We start from the raw sequence: 18,846 nt of genomic DNA, 5'->3' as shown, positions 1-18,846 counted from the left end.
CTGTTTCGAAGAACTGGCCTGTTGGGTGATATGTGGAGCAGAATTTGGTTAAAAGCAGGCAGCGTCCCACGGATACAGCGAGCTCTAGTTCCTGCTTAATGGTGCCTCCAGCTATTTCCCAGTCAAATGAAGGTGAGGCTGCACTCCTGAGGTGACTTTACTACACTGTTGTTTGTTAGGCAGCCGTCCACACTGTGGAGCCTCCCTTAAAACATACACTGAGACGGAACAGATGGCGGTCTCTACCAGGAGATGCCACCACCTCCAAGACATAACACCCATTCGGTCACTTCAAAAGCTATTATTAGACCTAGATTCACTAGACCAGAGGTTCCCAACCTTTTTTGAGCCAAGGACCAGCAGAAGTATAAACAAAAAGCTCAGGGACCGGTTGACAATTTATGTCAATTTTAATAAACATTTTAGAAAAAAACTATGCATTTTCAAATGCAGGCTATCATCAGCGACGTTAGCTGATGTTGTGGCCTTTAAAACTTGCTTCTGCAAATGTAACTCACGTTTTTTCCTTTCGAAAAAATCCACTGGTTTGTCTTTGAGAGAAGGATGTTTTGTATTTAAGTGTCTTTGAAGCTTGGATGGCTTCATTGCTTCGTTGGCGAGCGTTTCTCCACATAAAATACATAGTGGGTTTGGCGCCTCCAAATCGCCCGTTGCAACAAATCCGTATTTTATATACATAATGTCGTACTTGCGATTAAAGCTTTTGCTTTTCTTTTTGGTAGGATTTTCTACTTGTTCATCACCATTTCTTTTACTCGAACAACCAGTAAAGAAACGGCTCATGGAGGTTTGCTGAGGTCCGCTCATCTCTGCAGCAGACTGAACCTAACCTGCATACAGCACCTGTGGCGCTGTTCAGTCCGGTCGGGTACCAGAACTTATTGTCCGCCAAGCCATGACAGGGCTGCCACTCAAAGAAACATATTTCGATTTATACAAGTTTTGGATGAAATTATATGACAAAAAAAATGCAAAAATTGTTTTCTTAAATTTAGTATGAGGTTGCTTTAATTATGTAGCAAATGATAATAAACACGAGAAAGATGGGTACTTCAATGAAAAATAGATATTTTATTCAACTTTGCTGCTGTTCATACAAAAAGTAAATAAAAAACAACAATTTTTTTTCAAAGATTTTCACTTGAAATAAGTAGAAAAATCTGAGATTTTTTTGCTTGTAATGAGAAGATAAATCTTGTTCCACTGGCAGATTTTCCTACTTATTTCAAGTGAAAATTGACTTGAAACAGGTGAAAATTGTCAAATGAGTTATTTTTCTGGTGTTATTTTTCTGGTGATGAGTCTAAATGTTGAAATAGCAGTAATACCACATTCATTGATGAAATGACATAAGGGATGGAAAGGAGGGATGGCAGTTTTACAGGGGGGATGATTTGGACTTTTTTTATTTCAGGGGGATGATTCTGACCGTTTTTATTTCAGGGGGGGATGATTTGGACCGTTTTTATTTCAGGGGGATGATTCTGACCGTTTTTATTTCAGGGGGGGGTGATTTGGACCGTTTTTATTTCAGGGGGGATGATTTGGACCGTTTTTATTTCAGGGGGGATGATTTGGACCGTTTTTATTTCGGGGGGGGGGATGATTTGGACCGTTTTTATTTCAGGGGGGGGGATGATTCTGACCGTTTTTATTTCAGGGGGGGATGATTTGGACCGTTTTTATTTCGGGGGGGGGGGTGATTTGGACCGTTTTTATTTCAGGGGGGGATGATTCTGACCGTTTTTATTTCAGGGGGGGATGATTTTGGACCGTTTTTATTTCAGGGGGGATGATTTGGACCGTTTTTATTTCAGGGGGGGGGGTGATTCTGACCGTTTTTATTTCAGGGGGGGATGATTTGGACCGTTTTTATTTCAGGGGGGGGATGATTTGGACCGTTTTTATTTCAGGGGGGGATGATTTTGGACCGTTTTTATTTCAGGGGGGATGATTTGGACCGTTTTTATTTCAGGGGGGATGATTTGGACCGTTTTTATTTCAGGGGGGATGATTTGGACCGTTTTTATTTCGGGGGGGGGATGATTTGGACCGTTTTTATTTCAGGGGGGGGATGATTCTGACCGTTTTTATTTCAGGGGGGGATGATTTGGACCGTTTTTATTTCAGGGGGGGGATGATTCTGACCGTTTTTATTTCAGGGGGATGATTTGGACCGTTTTTATTTCAGGGGGGGGATGATTCTGACCGTTTTTATTTCAGGGGGGGATGATTTGGACCGTTTTTATTTCAGGGGGGGGGATGATTTGGACCGTTTTTATTTCAGGGGGGATGCTGGCTTTAGTTCTTCTGAGGAGGAGACGAGCAGCAGCAGCGAGGAGGGTCCATGAAATCCTCATGAGAAGACTTGAGAAGATTTGGGGGAATCCAGGCTCGTTGGAGCTACAGCTCCATGATGACCAGGTCTACTTCAGATTGAACAGGGAGCAGTTTGACAGCCTGTTTTGGAGTGGGTCCTCAGCAGGATGACAACCACCTTCTCTCCTATTGGTCGCACCGAGATGCCCTCACAGCGCGATGAAATTAAAAAATGTTCAATTCAGACGCAGGCAGGTGAAACGCCCGTGGCAGGTGGCCTCTCCCGCGCCGCAAAGCTCGCCAGCAGAGCGGTCCACTCTTGCGCTGCGGCAGCACATACACGATGAATGGGAAAGCCGGCGGCGGTCCCGCTTTGCGCCCTCTATGTGAAAGGGGCTTAATACTGTTGGCCCGTGAAGGTTACATTTGGCCCCATAATGGCCCCTGTTTCAGAAAAATCCTAGAACCCCCAGTGCCAAGTTTTGTTACCCGCAACTGCGCTGACACGCAAAAAAAAGAAAAGCTGCTGAGACCCTGTCGTGCAGCGCTGCTCTCGGCAGAGATTGTATGAGGTGAAGTGAAGTGAGATGCCTCACTCCATTGGGAAAAAAACGTCTGGTGACAATTTTGATTATCGCTTTTTTGTCGACAACGTCGGCGAATCATTGCAGCCCTAATTATGATCGGAACACAAGCCATTCCACGGCCCGGTAGTAACGGCTCTACGGACCGGTACCGGTCCGGGGACCGGGGGTTGGGAATCACGGCACTAGACTATTTGTTATGGAAGGGAGTATCATCATAAACCACACTTAAATATATATACTATATACTCAAATGTGTATATAGATTTAGATTTTTTTCTTAAATTCTTTATTTAGTGAATTGTTAAAAATGGTGACACCAAATTGCTTCTGATATAGTGCAGTTGGTGAATTGATCACATCTGTTCCAATTATTTGGGGATTGATGTATTGATGCTGAATGTAAACGTATGCTGCATTTAGGAGATTCGTTAAAGAAAACTGAATTCAGGAATATAATATGTTTTGTATACTGGATTTAAATTCAGGCCTCAGCGTTCCCAAAGTACCTTTATTTTCTACTCTCTCTCATCACCGTCCTCTATTCATTTTCTCTTCATGCACTTGCACACACAAACAAAAGCAGGCACGCACACACACTCACGCACACATTAATATATACTCGTGACAAGTTGTCAGCAGAAGCAGGTGGAGGGCACTCTGCCACATGCTGAACCATCCGTCTGTCGCTGCCAGTCTCTATACCACGCCGGGTTCACAGCTTACCACAACACCTAATATCGTCAGAAACAATCGCTCTGCTGCAGCTTTGGGACAACTATCACAACTCTTTCGCTTGTAAGAGAGATCACAGTCACGACATCAAATAAAGATGGACAGTAAAGCAATATAACAACTAACGGCTTTGCAGGTTTTAGCTATTTTTATCTTTTTTTTTTCAGGATGTGTATGAGACCAAGTGATCATTTCAAGCCTTGAAGGCTTATGGCATTGTGCAAAAAAATATTCAAATGACCAAGAATAGTAAACAGTTATGTCTTTAATGAAGTACAAAACAGACATGCATATGCAAATTATAAAATAATTTATGAATTATGTATTATTTTCCTTTGTTTAAGTCTTTCATTATTTTTATTGAGTGCAAGAAAACAATGCTACATTTTGGGAAACAGGGTCAAGTACTGAAGCCCATTCAGGAAAGAAACGTCTACTTATCCATTTTTTAAGTCTGATCTAAGCTGCTTTCTCGTCTGTATTTGTTTACGTCTGTAGATAAAGCAAACCACAATGCCACCAATTGCTGAACATGATAAAGATTTTAGTTATAAGCTAATCATTGATTTATGACTTAGAGTAATACTTCAGAGCACCTTGGAACAAGTCCTGTATGTAACAGGATCATTCACGTGCCCGTACCCCAACTCCATTATTGCTCTCAATACTACGTATGACTTACTTTATGACAGAGAAGCGTTAAAGCAACACAACTTTTCCCATCATCCCTCAGTCCCTGTAAAGTAGTCAGACATGCTTGTGTATGCATCATTGCTGTGAGCATTAAAAATCACAGAAAACATTAATAACGTCCTAAGAAATAAAATTGCAATATAAAAAGAAAATATTAATTTTATAATAATCACTATAATCTTCCTAAGTCTTAATCAGTGAAAGGACGAGAGTTTATGTCAGGCTTAGAGAATGGATCGACGAAACGCGTTCCTCTCTTTCCTGTCAGGATCTCCAGTGTTAGTTTTATAGTTTATGAAGGATTTAGCACATTAAAGCAAAAGCCGGTAATAGAATATCACATATAAAGACTCTTCAAGATAATCCATGTACAATATTTACAATAAACCTGAATACATTTCTTACAAGGAAATTCATAACACTTCTCAGAAAACATAGTTTCTCACCAGAGGAATGTTCGATTGGAAATCCATTACTGAAATTAAAAAAACGGATATTCTCAATTGACTCTGTTTCAGAAGTAATTCAGATGTGGGGATTTAGGCATTTGGTGTTTTATAAGAGCTTCATGATTCAATAAAACAGCTAATTAATGGTGTAATCTGCATTTAAAACCAGAGTGGGCGACAAAAGTGTGGGAGCACACAAAAATGAATTTTGCATGCACGTACATTATTATTTGAAAAGGTTTTCTTGTTTTTATCAATCCGAGCAAACAAGGCTGAGCTGCGATTGCTTTAAAGGGCTGTGCGTGAGCAGAGGTTTGTTAATGGCATGGAACAGATTTTGTTAGCTCAGATTGATGTATTCTTTGGTTGGAAAAACGTCATTTCAAAATATAATCTATCCACTCACAAAACACATTTTTTCCTGTGGTCGTAAAGTTCTGCTGCACACTCGGGTTTACAGATATTAATCTATAGTCACTTCAATGGGATTTTCACTCTCAAATGCAAAAAATAAAATTAACAAGTTAACATATTTAAAACAAAAAACAAGTCATGTATACCTTTATATGTCACAGTAATATCAAGTAAAAGACAAAGATCTGTACCAGATTCTCAACAATAACAGTGCATGATCATGTTTTGTCTCCATTATCCCTTGTGCAAAAGAAAAACAAAACAATCAGGCCTAAAAACCCATAGCTTTAGGCTTTTATAATGGAAACCTGGGAGAATAAAGCTACACAGAAGTCTTCCAGTCTTCCCAGCTGGCGGTCACTTCAGCAAACTGTGACTTGGAGTTTCGGGAACGTGTCTGATCACATCGTAGATGGTGGTGTGCATATCTTGGACCGACTCGAAGCGGGCGAGAGATCTGCATGATGCCTGTGAAAAATGACATAAAGGGAAGATTAAAAGCACACATTTCTCAAAAATCAAGAAAATCCCGCACCTGCAGTTGTTAAATACCTGTGTGGAGTCCATTTTTCCGGGTATGGAGACAAACTCGTAAATGCCAAAGTCCTCTGTTGCATCCTCGTGACCTGTTGATGCACATAAGATCAACATTTAATTCACACTCGGGGCTGTAGTGTCTCATTCATGCAGCTATTCTGATGGCATTAACCCTGAACTTAAATGATCTTGACCTTGTTTACCCTTCCGCCTCCCACCTTAAACCTGTTTTTCAAAAGTTACTTCAACATTAAAGCCAAAGCCCGGTGTGCCATTGTTTCCTACAATAACTCCTCACAAAACATGATGCAGGACATGTTTATGTGTAAATATGAGGACATACATATGGGTTCCCTTAACGAGTGCAGTGTTTAAAGGTGATGGCAGGTAAAAACACCTTAAAATTATAGTATCTTACCGGAACGATGTGGCCTTTTCTGCTCTGTAAATGGTCTGCCAAGAACAATGGAAGGAAGCCATTAATTAACACATATATTTGCTTTAAAAGGACATTGAAAAGTGTTATTTTAATGTTCAAGCCACATACCTGTTGTAAATATTCATAAGCACTGTTTATGTAAGGATGACAAAAAAAAACAGTTAGAAGTGTACAACTGACCAAATGCAGGACTTCCTGTTAAGCCTGAACTCCTAAGGATTACAAATACTCTAACCGAACCGTAGAGAAGAGGACGGTGTCTAACCTCTCTTGGGGTGACAGGTTCTCCTGAGGAAGAACAGCAGCATAGAGCCGATGATAAACAAAGAGCAGATAGTAATGGCTGCCAGCGGAGACACGGGGTAGCTCTTCTGGGTGTGCATCTCCTTGCCTGTTAATAAACAACAGTTTTATGAATCATGTTGACACACATTTGTTGATAAGCAGGCAGTGTGGCCCTGTCGATTACAGCAGAGGAAAGTTTTGAATGACTTTCGTCTTTTAATCTTTTGAAAGAAATCAGAAAAATCCAGTGCATCGATGGGATAATGACTAAATGTTGTTAGCCGTTCTGGCATGGTTAGGCATGAAAATATTACAAATACAAACACTTATTTCTCTTTTCTTTTTCTGGCAAGTCTTGTTTAGATTAGCTAAATATTCTGCCTGTCCAAAGATAAGATTGCGGTGGTTCAACCTGGGTTCAAAAGGCTAATGAAAAAGGCAAACATTTATTTCAGTTAAGAGACCAACGGAGGTGACCCCACATCACAATACTGCCGTCACAGGTTTAGACACTGGCCATGATGGGAATTCAAGAGCTCAATCTTTATGCTTTCTGCAGAAATGAAGCCTCTTTGCAGAAGTGATTTTTAAATGGTCTTCATATAGCTACTCAGCTGTTCACTCCCAGCACCTTCAGTTCTTTCTTTCCTCCTCGTGGAAAAAGCTTTTATTAGACATCAAGCATTTTTCTGATCCCTTTTCTTACCCCAAGAAAATGGTTCATTACTTTCCATCCAGGCTTTATAAATACATTGCATAGTTTTTAACCCAATTTCAGGGGTTGACTGTTTGGCTTGTTTGGGGCAGACTTTGACCCCCACAGAACCCAGACCCAAACACAGAACGACTCTTGATACGGTTGCTTAAGAAACTAGTAATGACTCGCCACGTCAGTTAAAGGTAACTAACCTGTTGACAGCCGAAACAAGTCATTGCAGTGTTGTTCCCAAAGGGAGGATCTCACTTATTTGCCTAGTTAAATCCACTTGGTGCAGTATGAAGCACAGCTTTCATGGATGCCGTCTGCTTCCTCAAACCAAGTGTTTACCAACTGTACTGATATCATACCACATTGGAACCACATCAAAACAAACGGAGAAGAAAAGCCAAAAAAAAACAAAAAACAAGCGTTCTAAGCCTTTGCGGTGAAACTACAGAAGCAAAGTTGTGATTCAGACTATAATCATTGTCAGATGCTTTGTCTGAGTCTTTAATTGATTTTGGTGCCTGTTGACTAATTTAACAGGATCCTAAATCATAGCTAGTATCATAAATGATCATCAATGTGTGTCAGTGTCGCCAGGACAACATACCAACGTCACATTCAGCACACAGAAACTCAACATGCTATAAAACTTTGTCAACAAATACAACAGCTGTCGTGTGATGTTTGCTTTCCCAGCCACTGAACTCCAGTACAGATGGCAGACGCCGTAACCTGGCAACAGAGATAATATCCCCTAGCTTCATAATTACTATCTATATTTCATATTCTATGCACAAACTACTTTCAGATATTAACTGTTGTGTAGAGCACTCCAGTCTTTTATCAACCCACCAGTTCCCGGGGGCAGCTGGCGTCTGTCATTGGCAGGTATCGTCTCCCCAAGCTCCCCAAACACGTCTGCTTTTGGCATCGCACACTGTTTACAGAATGATTATCTCTGAGGATTCCCGAAACCTACCCACTCTCCGCTCCCTCTCGCCACCGTCCGCCCTCGACCCACCTGTTCCATAGCTGGCCACCACCAGCGTAAACTGGGCCTCGTCCTGTTTCTGCGTCACGTTGTTGAAGGCTCGGCACAGGTACTCCTCGGCCTGGGCCAGTTTGAAGTACTGCACCTCCAGCCGCGGCCCCTCGGTGATGACCTGGGTTGCGTTGCGGCTCTTGGAGATCCAGACGTAGCTGTTTGGCGGGTTGGAGTCGGCCTGGCATTCAAAGAAGACGAGCTCTCCAGGGTTGATGGTGAACACCTCCCCTGTCCGAAGGCTCTGGCCCGAGTTCACCTCCAGGTTGTAGGGGCCATCTGTGTGCGGGCAGGGACCAAACACAACCCTTACTGAATCCATTTTCATTACTACGACAATTATCCTGCTTCGCTGGTTACGTGATGTGAAATGCACTCGACTGCATATGGAAATCATTGCGTGATTCTATCCGTCATTGCCGTGTGCCTGGATCAAGCCACGTGGAATGAATATGGAAAAGTCAACTTTGTTTTAGTTTCTGAAGGTTTGACTGACTGAATGTGAACAATACACCAAAGTTGCCGATGTTATATAGGCCAGTATTTACCTGCAAAGGAGGAACAGGTTTCCCTGGATGTGTGCAGCATTACAACACCCAGGGTTAAAAACTTACAAGTCATTAAAGATACATTTTTCAAACAGTATTAAGTGATGCAAACACACTAAAAACCACCAGTGGCACTGCTACAAAAACATAATGCATGCAACGCTAATTTTGTTAATATTTTATCAATATTTTGTCATGTGACACCCTAAAAAGGATATCACCACCTGCCCATCATGACATCCACATACTTTTCAGTTTAACCGTAAGTGTCCATCAAGACTATTAAAGATTTTAAATTAAACATGCATGTTTGAGAGTTAGAAATAATGTCATGAGACATATCAAAATTGCAAATATGAATCTTTATGACACATTCTCTGTCTGTGGAAACGTAAATAATGACTTTATAACTCAAAAATCTGGACCTTAAGATGTTCAGAAACTTTTGGAAATATCCTGTGAAACGTTCTCTGCTGCACATCAACTTAGGATAATTTGTTCAGTGGGAATGAGAACTGATTCAAATCAATTTACAGATAAGGCTGTCTGTTCAACCTTAAGCTCACAAAATCTCAGTGTATCCGTGTGAGGTGCAGCAGAACAGAGAAGCCTTCTGAGGTAAGTCTGCTCGTATGCAAATACTTTCCCCCGGCTGCCACGTGTTTTCAGCTAACAGCAGCCAAGATGATCTCACTTTTATAGACATTTACATTTCAACAAATACTTCCGGGGGGGTGCAAAACAGAAACTCAAAAGTACACGTATCGTGTTGTTTGTTGTCACTACAACTCAGTATTCTTGGAAGAAGTTAAAGGAACAAGTACAGTAACAGGATAGATCAACAGCCATAGCAAAACTAAAATAATTCGTTTTATGAACAGCTTCTGCACTACTTTTCTTGTGTAAAACGTAATAAAACTCATCTAATTGTAGATGTTAAACAAGTACAACCTCTGCCAAACAACGCTATATAGGGTTTTTGTTTTCACTGTGGCATTATTTATGAAACAAAAATGAAGCCAAAAGTTTAACAAGTAAAAAAAACATATGGGCAATACTAAGTTCCCCTTATAGGATTTAAGAGACTAAGGGCCTGATTTACTAAAGGTTTGCGTGCGTAAAAACCTGTGCAAACTTGACAGCACCCGCAAACCAATGTGCGAGCTGATCTACTAACGGTGTGCAAAGACGACTGCGTCTCTGAAATGCGCAAAATTGCACACGCAATCCATTTAGTACTTTTGCCCTGATGAATAATCAATATGGGGCGTACCCGGCAGAAATCCTAAATACTGGGAGGGGAAAATGCAAATTGCTCCATTTACCACGCGCAATGAGATTTACCAAGCCTGAAAGTAATTGCGCGTATTGTGATTGCGTCTGTATTTAATACGTTTGAAGGGAAGGTGCTAATCTGCTGCTGCTGTTATTGTGGCAAGGAGGCGACATCCAAAATCAAAGAATACGCAGAGAGATAGTCTTTATTCTGCTGCATGCTATTTTAAAAATGGTTGCACAAGTTTTATTAAAGGCCACTTTTTCTTTAGTTCTTCGCCTTCTATCTTGCCACCTTCTCTTATTGTGCCCCCCTCCACTCGCCCACAAGCAGGCCAAGCCTTTGTGCCAAAACTTTGTATTTTATTGATTACTTATCTTATTGAACGTGAAATCATCCTTCATAAATTACATTTAATTAAAACCCGTGCTTATTAATCACAAAACACAGGTTAAACATCATGACCAAATCCGCTCCAACCCGCTGTGTCAGGATCAGCGCAGAGACTGCAGCTTAGCCTGAATTATGGTTCTGCGTTAAATCGACGGCGTAGGGTCGCGGTGCGGTGTGCGTCGCCGCGTAGCCTACGCCGTCGGTTCTGCGTTGGTGTGACGCGGAACCATAAATCAGCCTTTAGTGTGCGCTCTGTGCGCTCTGTGCGCTGTTCTGAACACTTCTCTTCTCTTCTTGCCATATGATGGTCCCGTCTGTCACACATTTACTGTCAGTGTTTGCTATATAATATATAATATTTGCAATATACTGTGGACATCTGAATAAAAACTTAACTCATAAATAGATGAATCAAAGCGCTCTCCAGCTCTGTGTCTGATTGTCTTTTTCTCCTCAGATCATGCCGAGCACCGCGGGGTCACGTAAACCCGACCAATTCAATATTAAAATCAAATTCAGTCCTGTGGCCCGTTTTTCTATTTCGTATTTTTGATCTGTGCCTAAAATTGAAATGTGAAAAACCAGACGTTTTTCCGTTTTTTGTGTTACCAACTGCATTTATTCTATCGCAGGTTTTCTCCGATATTGCGTTTCTTTTGGTAATGTTTAAATTTCTTTGCTGTAGTTCATGAATGTGTTTATTTGCCTCTTCCACTAATATCTCTAACTCCAACTCGTCAAATTTCATTTTGCGCTTGTGACTTGTGACTGTGCATTCCATCCAGACTCTCCGTGGCGCAGAGTTTGCGCTTGGAAACCGTAAGACACGCAACACCTCATTTAAATACTGCTGTTTGCACCTGTTATCAATTGCGCACGCAATCTTAGTTGATCACCCGCAAACCACGCAACAACAGCACGCGCAAACTTTTTCAGTGCACACGCAATTTAGTACTCTTTATTTAGGATCTTAGTAAATCGGGCCCTAAGTTGCAGCCAGCTGCTGCAGATCATCAGCAGTTTTAAAGAACTTGCTAGGCCAGCGCATTCAAGTTTGTGTTAACAAAATCCATGAATGTAAAGGAGTTAACAATAACTTTTTTTTTAAAAACTGCATCCAAACAAACTGTAAGACTTCTGGAACGATGTCATATGGAGAGATTAATCTAAAGCAGATGTTTCCTGCATGACACAAGTTATTGTTACCTAGACAAACCCTTGAATCATGAGGGTTCTTAGTTCTGCACACATGATTTCGCCCTCTCACCACCAATCTGATCCCATCTACTGCCATGTGATCCCCATGTGTAGATGAGGTATGACGTCATGATCGCGTCATGTAGGAACTTTTAGCTGCTGGCATTCACAGCAGTTACTAAACTGAAAAAGCATGAAAGCAGACTTTTATAGATATTTATCAGATGTGTCAGTTAATTTCTCTCCAAAGGTTGGAGGGTACAACACATCCATTTTCAGGTGAGAAGGAGTAAAAGAGGCAGCGACTCACAGTAGACGTTTAGCTCCACAGGCCTGCTGTGGCGCACGGGGCTCACTGGGTTGCTGACCACACAATGATAAGTTCCCTTGTCCTCTTTCCTCACAGGGCTCAGCAGCAGTGTAGCGTTGTCTCGGGTAAAGTGGTGTCTCTTACTGGGAACTAGTGGGACATTGTCCCGAAACCACTGGAACGTAACTCTCGTCCCTTTTTCAACAGAACAAGTCCAAGTTACATTTGCTTTGTCTTCTATGACTGCGTAGGATGGACTCTTCTCAATGGCTGGAGTTGAGACAGGAACTAGGGGGATGAATAAAAAAGGGTTATATCTCGATCTATGTCCAAGAAACATGTTGTCATAAACCAACAGATGTTTGAATGTGTAACTCACCATCCACTGTTAGATGAATAGTTTTCTCCTCCTTGAAAACCTTCCCTGTTTTATTATAAAACTTTAAATTGAGGCTCAAATGATAATCCCCTTCATCGTCTTGGTTTAACTGCCGGATCAGTAAAGAAGTGTTGGGTTGTTTGAAGAACAGGTGGTTATGGTGCATCATGTTAATGATTGCGTTTTCTTTGGTAAATGTGACCAGCATGGTCCTGGTGCCGCTCAGCCTGGTGTGAGACCAGGTTCCCTGGATCTCTGCGTCATCCAGGGAAAAGTGGGTTTCCACTGAGAGAAGCAGCGACTTGCCCTCAATGCCGTGATGAATCAGCGACGGGATGTGGATGAATTCGCATCTGACCTCTCCTGTTGTGAAGACAGCACAAGAAGAAAGCGGAGAAGCATCAGTTGCTTTCAGACGGGAGGATGACTTTCATCTCTTCACATGAACTGTGGTCCATGATGAATCATGGAACTGCTTTTCTCTTCCCAGCTGTGACTCTGCTGCATGGTGACTGGTCAGTGGCTGGTTAAACCTACAAGCTCAACATACACAAAAACATTGTATGCATCCATAAATAGCCAACCACAGAGGGAACAGTTCCTAACGTTTGCATGGAACAAGCCGTTTGGTACACCAGGAGGATGTGCTTTGCCCAAAACCAAAGATTGTTGTCAGACCCGTAGACTATATAAGAAGAACTGAACAAACGCCCTGTGAGAACATCTCCACCTTATCTCCATCACAGTTACGTTACATTAACCTATGATGTCAATTCATTTGACTTTACGTTCATTCTTCTTATCAAACCTGTCCAAACATCCTTAATCAAATTTCGCAACTGAAACAACATACAATGCTAAGGCTAATGTTTGCAGAGGGACTCGAGCTACCTGCTGCTTAGCGAAGCTTGGTCCCTTGAAATACGGAATTGTTACGTAATTGGGAATTAAAAGTCGCGTTCCGTATTGAACCAATACGGACATATATTATGCTCTTATTTATTGATGTCATAATATACAGGTGAAGGTCGGAAAATTTAAATATATTGCAAAACTTAATTCGTAGTAAATTCAACTAAAGGTGAAATACATACCGGTATATTATTTCCCATTACATTCAAAGTGAGATATTTCAAGCCTTTATTTGTTATAATTTTGGTGATTATGGCTCACAGTTTATGAAAACCCCAAATAAAAAATCTCTATATTATGAAATCAATAAACAATTCAATCATAAAAATTATAACAAATAAAGGTTTAACATATCTTGCTTTGCATGTAATGAGACTATGCAATATATTAGTTTAAGTTTTTAAGTTGAATTATTGAAATTAATTAACTTTTACACCATATTCTTCACCTGTAGCTATATTATACATCTGGGCTGATTTGGACATACATAGCATAGGAGGATATTTTAGTTGCTAGTATGGTTGTCTGTCTGTACAGTCATGCAAGTTCAATGCTATTAAAGCACTTTAAACTTTAAATCCAAGCATTTTGTTTTTTCATATAAAATAAATACATGTCTATGAAGTTTAGAAGTTTTGGGGATGTCCCTTTTTCTGGCGCCTGCACTGCTGAAATTGGGCCGTCCCTTATTTCTATTTCTGAAAGGTGGCAACCCTATTCTCGGACCTTCAAAACAATCTACAGCGACTCCCAGCAGGTTCTTTTTAGAATATGAATTACTATGCCCCATTAGGTCTTTATCTTAGAAGCTATCCTCAGAAATTAATACAGAGCTAATGGTGAAGTAGCAAGACATTTTGGCCACTAGCTGGTATAAATCGTATAAATTTGTTGCTAATATTACATCACCTTATGTGGTCCACAAAAATTCCTTTCACTGAGATTTTCCCAGATGTTCTGGCTATAGCTATACAGTGTAGATGTTAAACTGAGAAAATAATTTTATATTTTGGATTGATAAGTATGCTATTAAACTTTCTGATTGGTCGGTGATGATGCTATAAATCAGTCTCAACATACCTGTGTCTCTTAAATAAAGGTTCAAACTATAGAAACGAGCTGAGAAGATTTATTTTCGATGTTTTAGTGCCGTCATTTCAGCGATTATGAACTCAAACTTTATTGCACGCTGAAACTGAGCAAGTATGTGTTCACTGTGTGATGAATTAGTGTGTCGACTTTGGAAAAGTCGTTAACCAGACTCGGTGGAGGTTGAAATATCAAACCAAACCCCATCATTTCATCTGCATCCTGCTCTCAAACTGTCCAAGTCCTGAAAGTGTGTCGAGTTAATATTGACTCAACTCACTGCATGGTGTCATTGTTGTCAGACAAGGATGAGGCCTGTCTGATCCTGACTCGTAGCTGGATAAATACTCCACTTGTCTCAAGTAAGTACAACTGTTGATCCAGTGCGCTTGTCTGTGCCTTATGCTGGTCGCCAAGGTGGTTTATTAACTCACTACAGACCTGAAACAGACAACTGTGAAACAACACAGAGGGGTTGTCTCGGTAACAATAACTTGTGTCACGCAGGAAGCATGAAGACATGCCATTCTTCTCTATTCTCAGGGAATATTTGAATCTTTTACTTCCTATTTTTTCGTGTCTGTATCCGTATTCATGTTCTCACGTGGTGCAGCTTTCCCAGAGCTATATCTGATATCAGTTTCACAGTCTAAGTCTGAAATTTAGGCCTCTCTTAGCTTGGATAGACCCTGATCCCCTCATGACTGAAGAGGATGAAAACGAGGATGGGTGCACAATTTTCTGTTTCAACATCCCGTTTCTTCTTTTTTTTGTGATTTGCAAATCTTTTTCTCTGTTTTAGCACTAAACTAATGACTTTTCCTTCCTTAAGTTCCACTTGAAAGCAACACATCTTTACATTTTCATTATTTTTGGGAAAGGTCGAAGGAAAATAAAATAAAAATACATGTTATACCTTTATATCAAACCATTAAACTACACACAAATACATATTTGACATATACATACATATACGTGGCATCTAAAGTCTGTTTTTTTCTTGAAACTGTGATTTTTTCCTCTCACAATCGTGTATAATGTGTATATTATTTCCATCCAATATTCCATCTTATAAGCTTTTTTTCACCAGTAATAGCTTTTTTGCTTTCAAATAGCATCATCCTAAACAGGCTCACTTTCAAGTAAAAACGAAAGTAAAAATAAAACGTTTGAATTTAATATCTTCTGTGCATCTTCTTATCTCCGCCAGTGGGGACCGTTAACTGGCAGTCCCAGCAGATATGGAAATGATGTGATGTCTCCAGTGCCAACTGTCATGTTTTTATCTACATCGGTGTTACCGAATCACCCCTTTCTGTTTCCACACCCGTGTTCTCTCCAAGATATCGAGCATGTTATTTTCCAGTGTTGCTCATTCATTTCCTGCTGTTTTTCAGGTAAAAGCACAACATTTGCCCCCTTTCTCACTTTTCCCCTCACGTCTTCCCTCGGCTCTCCTTCCTGAGAGCTTCATATTGCCTTTTGATTTTTTTTAAGTCTTAGAAATGCAAGTTAATATTTTTAATATCTTCCTTCACATGTCACACAGGAAGCATGAAGACATGGAAGACAAAGAAAGACAAGGAAATCTTTCTCTCTTGCTTCATGGTTTGGAAATGTGTCCTTTAAAAACAAAAATTGTTTAAACCAAATCGTGAAATGGTCGATCAAGCTGATTGGAGAGTCTCAGCTTCATCCAGAATCCCTGTATACTAATCAGTTACAGAGGATAGCTGGCTCTATTTTAAAAGACAACTCCCACCCTCTTAAAGGTGAGTTTCAGCTGCTCCATCAGGTCGGAGGTTCATGGTACCTGCTTGTAAAACTAAACATTACAAAAACAGCTTTGTACCAGCACCCATCAGTGCCAACAATAAGTGAGGGAACTGCAACATAACTTTGTATTTATGTTTTGTATTGTTTCCTTTATCTTGTTTTAATGAAAAGGCACATTTTTTATCCTTTGGCTTTGTTTTTGAATGTTTTAGTGTTTTTATCTACTGATGTTTTACCTTATCTTATCTTGGGGCCGTCCTTTTTGTTCTTTTAGCCAAAGCACTGTCGTCAATTTATCAATTTATCTTGTCCTGTGTTGTTGAGTGTATGGTTTTGGATTGTATGTACCAAATTTACCCAAGGGTACAATAAATAAATAAATCTAATCTAATCTAAACATATCACTGATGATGTCTTGGTTCTTTTTTTGTTTTGTTATGTTTTATTTATGTATTTTTTTGTCTTTGCCATCTTCTCCTCTGCCCGCCTCCTCCTGACCTCCAGCCGGTGTCGGCCAGGTCCGTGATGACCCTCGTCCGGCTCGTGCTTCACAATACAGCCACTGTGTGTCTGCTGTTGTGTCCTAAATAATACGTGCAGCGCCAGCGCCAACGCCACTGCGACACGCTCTGAAGCCCGCAGGCCGGTTTTCTGTGTGCGAGCTGGTGAAGAAGGCAGAACGAGCAGAAGTGTGCCCTGCCCGCTCCTTCACTGTTGGCCCCAAACAGCACGGATATTGTTGTGGCGATAGAGAGGAGATGGCAACGGCGATGGGTTTTGAGGTGAGAGGATATCTTTGTTTAGCAGACACACACGCAGACACGTCCAACCAGCTACAATTGGGGACCCATCAGCACCTGCTCCTTATCACCCTCACATATATCTAAGCTGTTTAGATACTAAATAAAGCCATCAGGTGTGTATCCAAGCGCCACCATCCTCCAGATAGGGCAAACAGAGCTCCTCAGGAAGGGTTGATGCTACAAACATCAAAGCAGGGAAGAGCTGAGTCCATACGGGAAGTTTTTAAAAATGTTTCCTCAGTTTCTGTCTGTCACCTTTGAGTCAAAGACCTGCGGCCCGGATCACTTCTCCTTTCCACTGACTTTATCTTTTTCGTATTAACTCACAGCCAACAATAGCAAGAGCTGATTCTGTGAAGTCACACTGTGATGACTATGTAAAGGACATGCAAAAGGATCCGCTCCACAAGGAAAACTCAGGAGTCAAACATCGACTGCAAACACCTGATGGAGAGAACGCCATCCTTCTTTTTATAACAAAAGTTTACAATGTTCAAATGTCAAATTTCACATTCTTCAAAACAGATACATACAATAGATATTCTTAAACTGACAAACTGTGCCAACGGAGATCCATGTTTTTTTCTTTTTTTTTCTCCTTAAACTTTGTATCTTACTTTAAAAATTCATTAAACACCAGTGTTCACATGAACGTTGGATCACTGCAAACCAAATGAACAAAACAAAATAAAACACCCCATGAGGCCAGTGAACACAGGAGGCTTGGTAACAACAACACAACACTGAACACTCGAGCAAAACATCCCGGCACAACCCGAGCCGCTCACCTGTTAGGGCCAACAGAACAGAGCAGACGCACAGCACCGTCCTTCTGGTGGCCTCCATGGCATCTTATCCTCTGGGGATGTGAGGGACCTCTGACAGGAGGGCAGGAAGTGAGAAATGTAGGACGGAGGAGTGAAGAGGAACAGAGAGTTGGTGGAAGAGGAGGAGGAGGAGAGGAGGAGGAGAGGAGGAAGAAGGGGGTGGACTGGTTGTGGTCACAGCATTTGCCAGGGAAATAAGAAGAGCTACAGTAGGTTCACTGCAGGCAGCTATAGGCCCCTCCCATGTGACACGAGGAGGAAGAGTTCCTTACACACACACACACACACACACACACACACACACAGATGTCCTCAGGGTGAGGATCTCGTCAATGAGAAACTGAGACACGAATGTGAGAAAGGATGGTGGAGCAGTTTCTGTACATCATAACTCGCCAGCTGTCTGCTGCTCCTGGCTGTGAGCAAAATGTTCATCTGTTAACATCATGCAGCTTCTTTTCTTTTTTAACGTTACACAGCTGTAACCGGACACAACCATCACTAATCAGCTATTCAGCCTAGAATAAGGCCGTAAGTCTAGAAACAAGAAGGCCGATACTGCTGTGAGACTGACTGAGGACTCTAGATGGCCGTATGAAATGATAGAAAAGGACACAATTTTCACACGGATTCAAACCTACAGGGATATCTTTATCAAATAATAAAAGACAGTCTGTTGATAATGCTGATGTCACAAGACGTGTTGAAATTTTACGCTGTGAATATGTTTGCAAGGTAGCGTGGCCGAGCGGTCTAAGGCGCTGGATTAAGGCTCCAGTCTCTTCGGGGGCGTGGGTTCGAATCCCACCGCTGCCAATAGTTTTCAAAGAGGCTTAGTATGGCCGCCAATAGTTTTCAAAGAAGATTAGTGTGGCCATTGATAAATCACATCTGAACAAGGTTCAAATCTTGATGATTACAGAGTTCTGGAGGACATAGTTGGACAAATTGCAACCAAGGTGAACCACCTTGGGCCCCTGAGCAAGGCCCTTATTCCAAACAGCTGGACTAGCAACTAGAGATGGGTTAAAAGCAACAAATAATTTCAAAATTAATTCTGAAGAAAGAAATATGGGTTAGTATCAAACATAAATCAGAATATTTAACAGAAC

General features: G+C 41.1%; 1 protein-coding gene and 1 non-coding gene across 2 annotated transcripts; one reads left to right on the top strand and one right to left on the bottom strand.

Moving 5' to 3' along the window:
* Positions 1 to 3,918: 3,918 nt before the first annotated feature.
* Positions 3,919 to 17,880, bottom strand: hepacam2 (HEPACAM family member 2). The gene is made up of 9 exons (XM_061742671.1): positions 17,696 to 17,880; positions 12,328 to 12,690; positions 11,949 to 12,236; positions 8,204 to 8,503; positions 6,457 to 6,582; positions 6,300 to 6,321; positions 6,171 to 6,205; positions 5,768 to 5,841; positions 3,919 to 5,683 (listed from the first exon to the last, which is right to left on the bottom strand). The coding sequence occupies exons 1-9, from the start codon at positions 17,751 to 17,753 to the stop codon at positions 5,573 to 5,575; spliced, it is 1,377 nt and encodes a 458-aa protein (XP_061598655.1). The 5' UTR covers positions 17,754 to 17,880; the 3' UTR covers positions 3,919 to 5,572.
* A 588-nt stretch (positions 17,881 to 18,468) lies between these two features.
* trnal-aag (transfer RNA leucine (anticodon AAG)) lies at positions 18,469 to 18,550 on the top strand. The gene has a single exon. It is a non-coding gene; the product is annotated as a tRNA-Leu (tRNA).
* The last annotated feature ends 296 nt before the right edge of the window (positions 18,551 to 18,846 follow it).

The sequence above is a fragment of the Cololabis saira genome, chromosome 15, assembly GCF_033807715.1.
Source record: "Cololabis saira isolate AMF1-May2022 chromosome 15, fColSai1.1, whole genome shotgun sequence".
NCBI lineage: Eukaryota > Metazoa > Chordata > Actinopteri > Beloniformes > Belonidae > Cololabis > Cololabis saira.
The sequence above is the reverse complement of the archived record's forward strand: the minus strand, read 5'-3'. Positions and strand labels throughout refer to the sequence as shown.

Excerpts from the sequence above, each read along its gene's own strand:
- hepacam2 (XM_061742671.1), bottom strand. The coding sequence starts at position 17,753 with ATGGAGGCCACCAGAAGGACGGTGCTGTGCGTCTGCTCTGTTCTGTTG. Across the intron at positions 6,322-6,456 it reads AACCTGTCACCCCAAGAGAG|TGCTTATGAATATTTACAAC; the intron begins GTTAGACACCGT and ends TTACATAAACAG. Across the intron at positions 5,684-5,767 it reads GAAAAATGGACTCCACACAG|GCATCATGCAGATCTCTCGC; the intron begins GTATTTAACAAC and ends CATTTTTCACAG.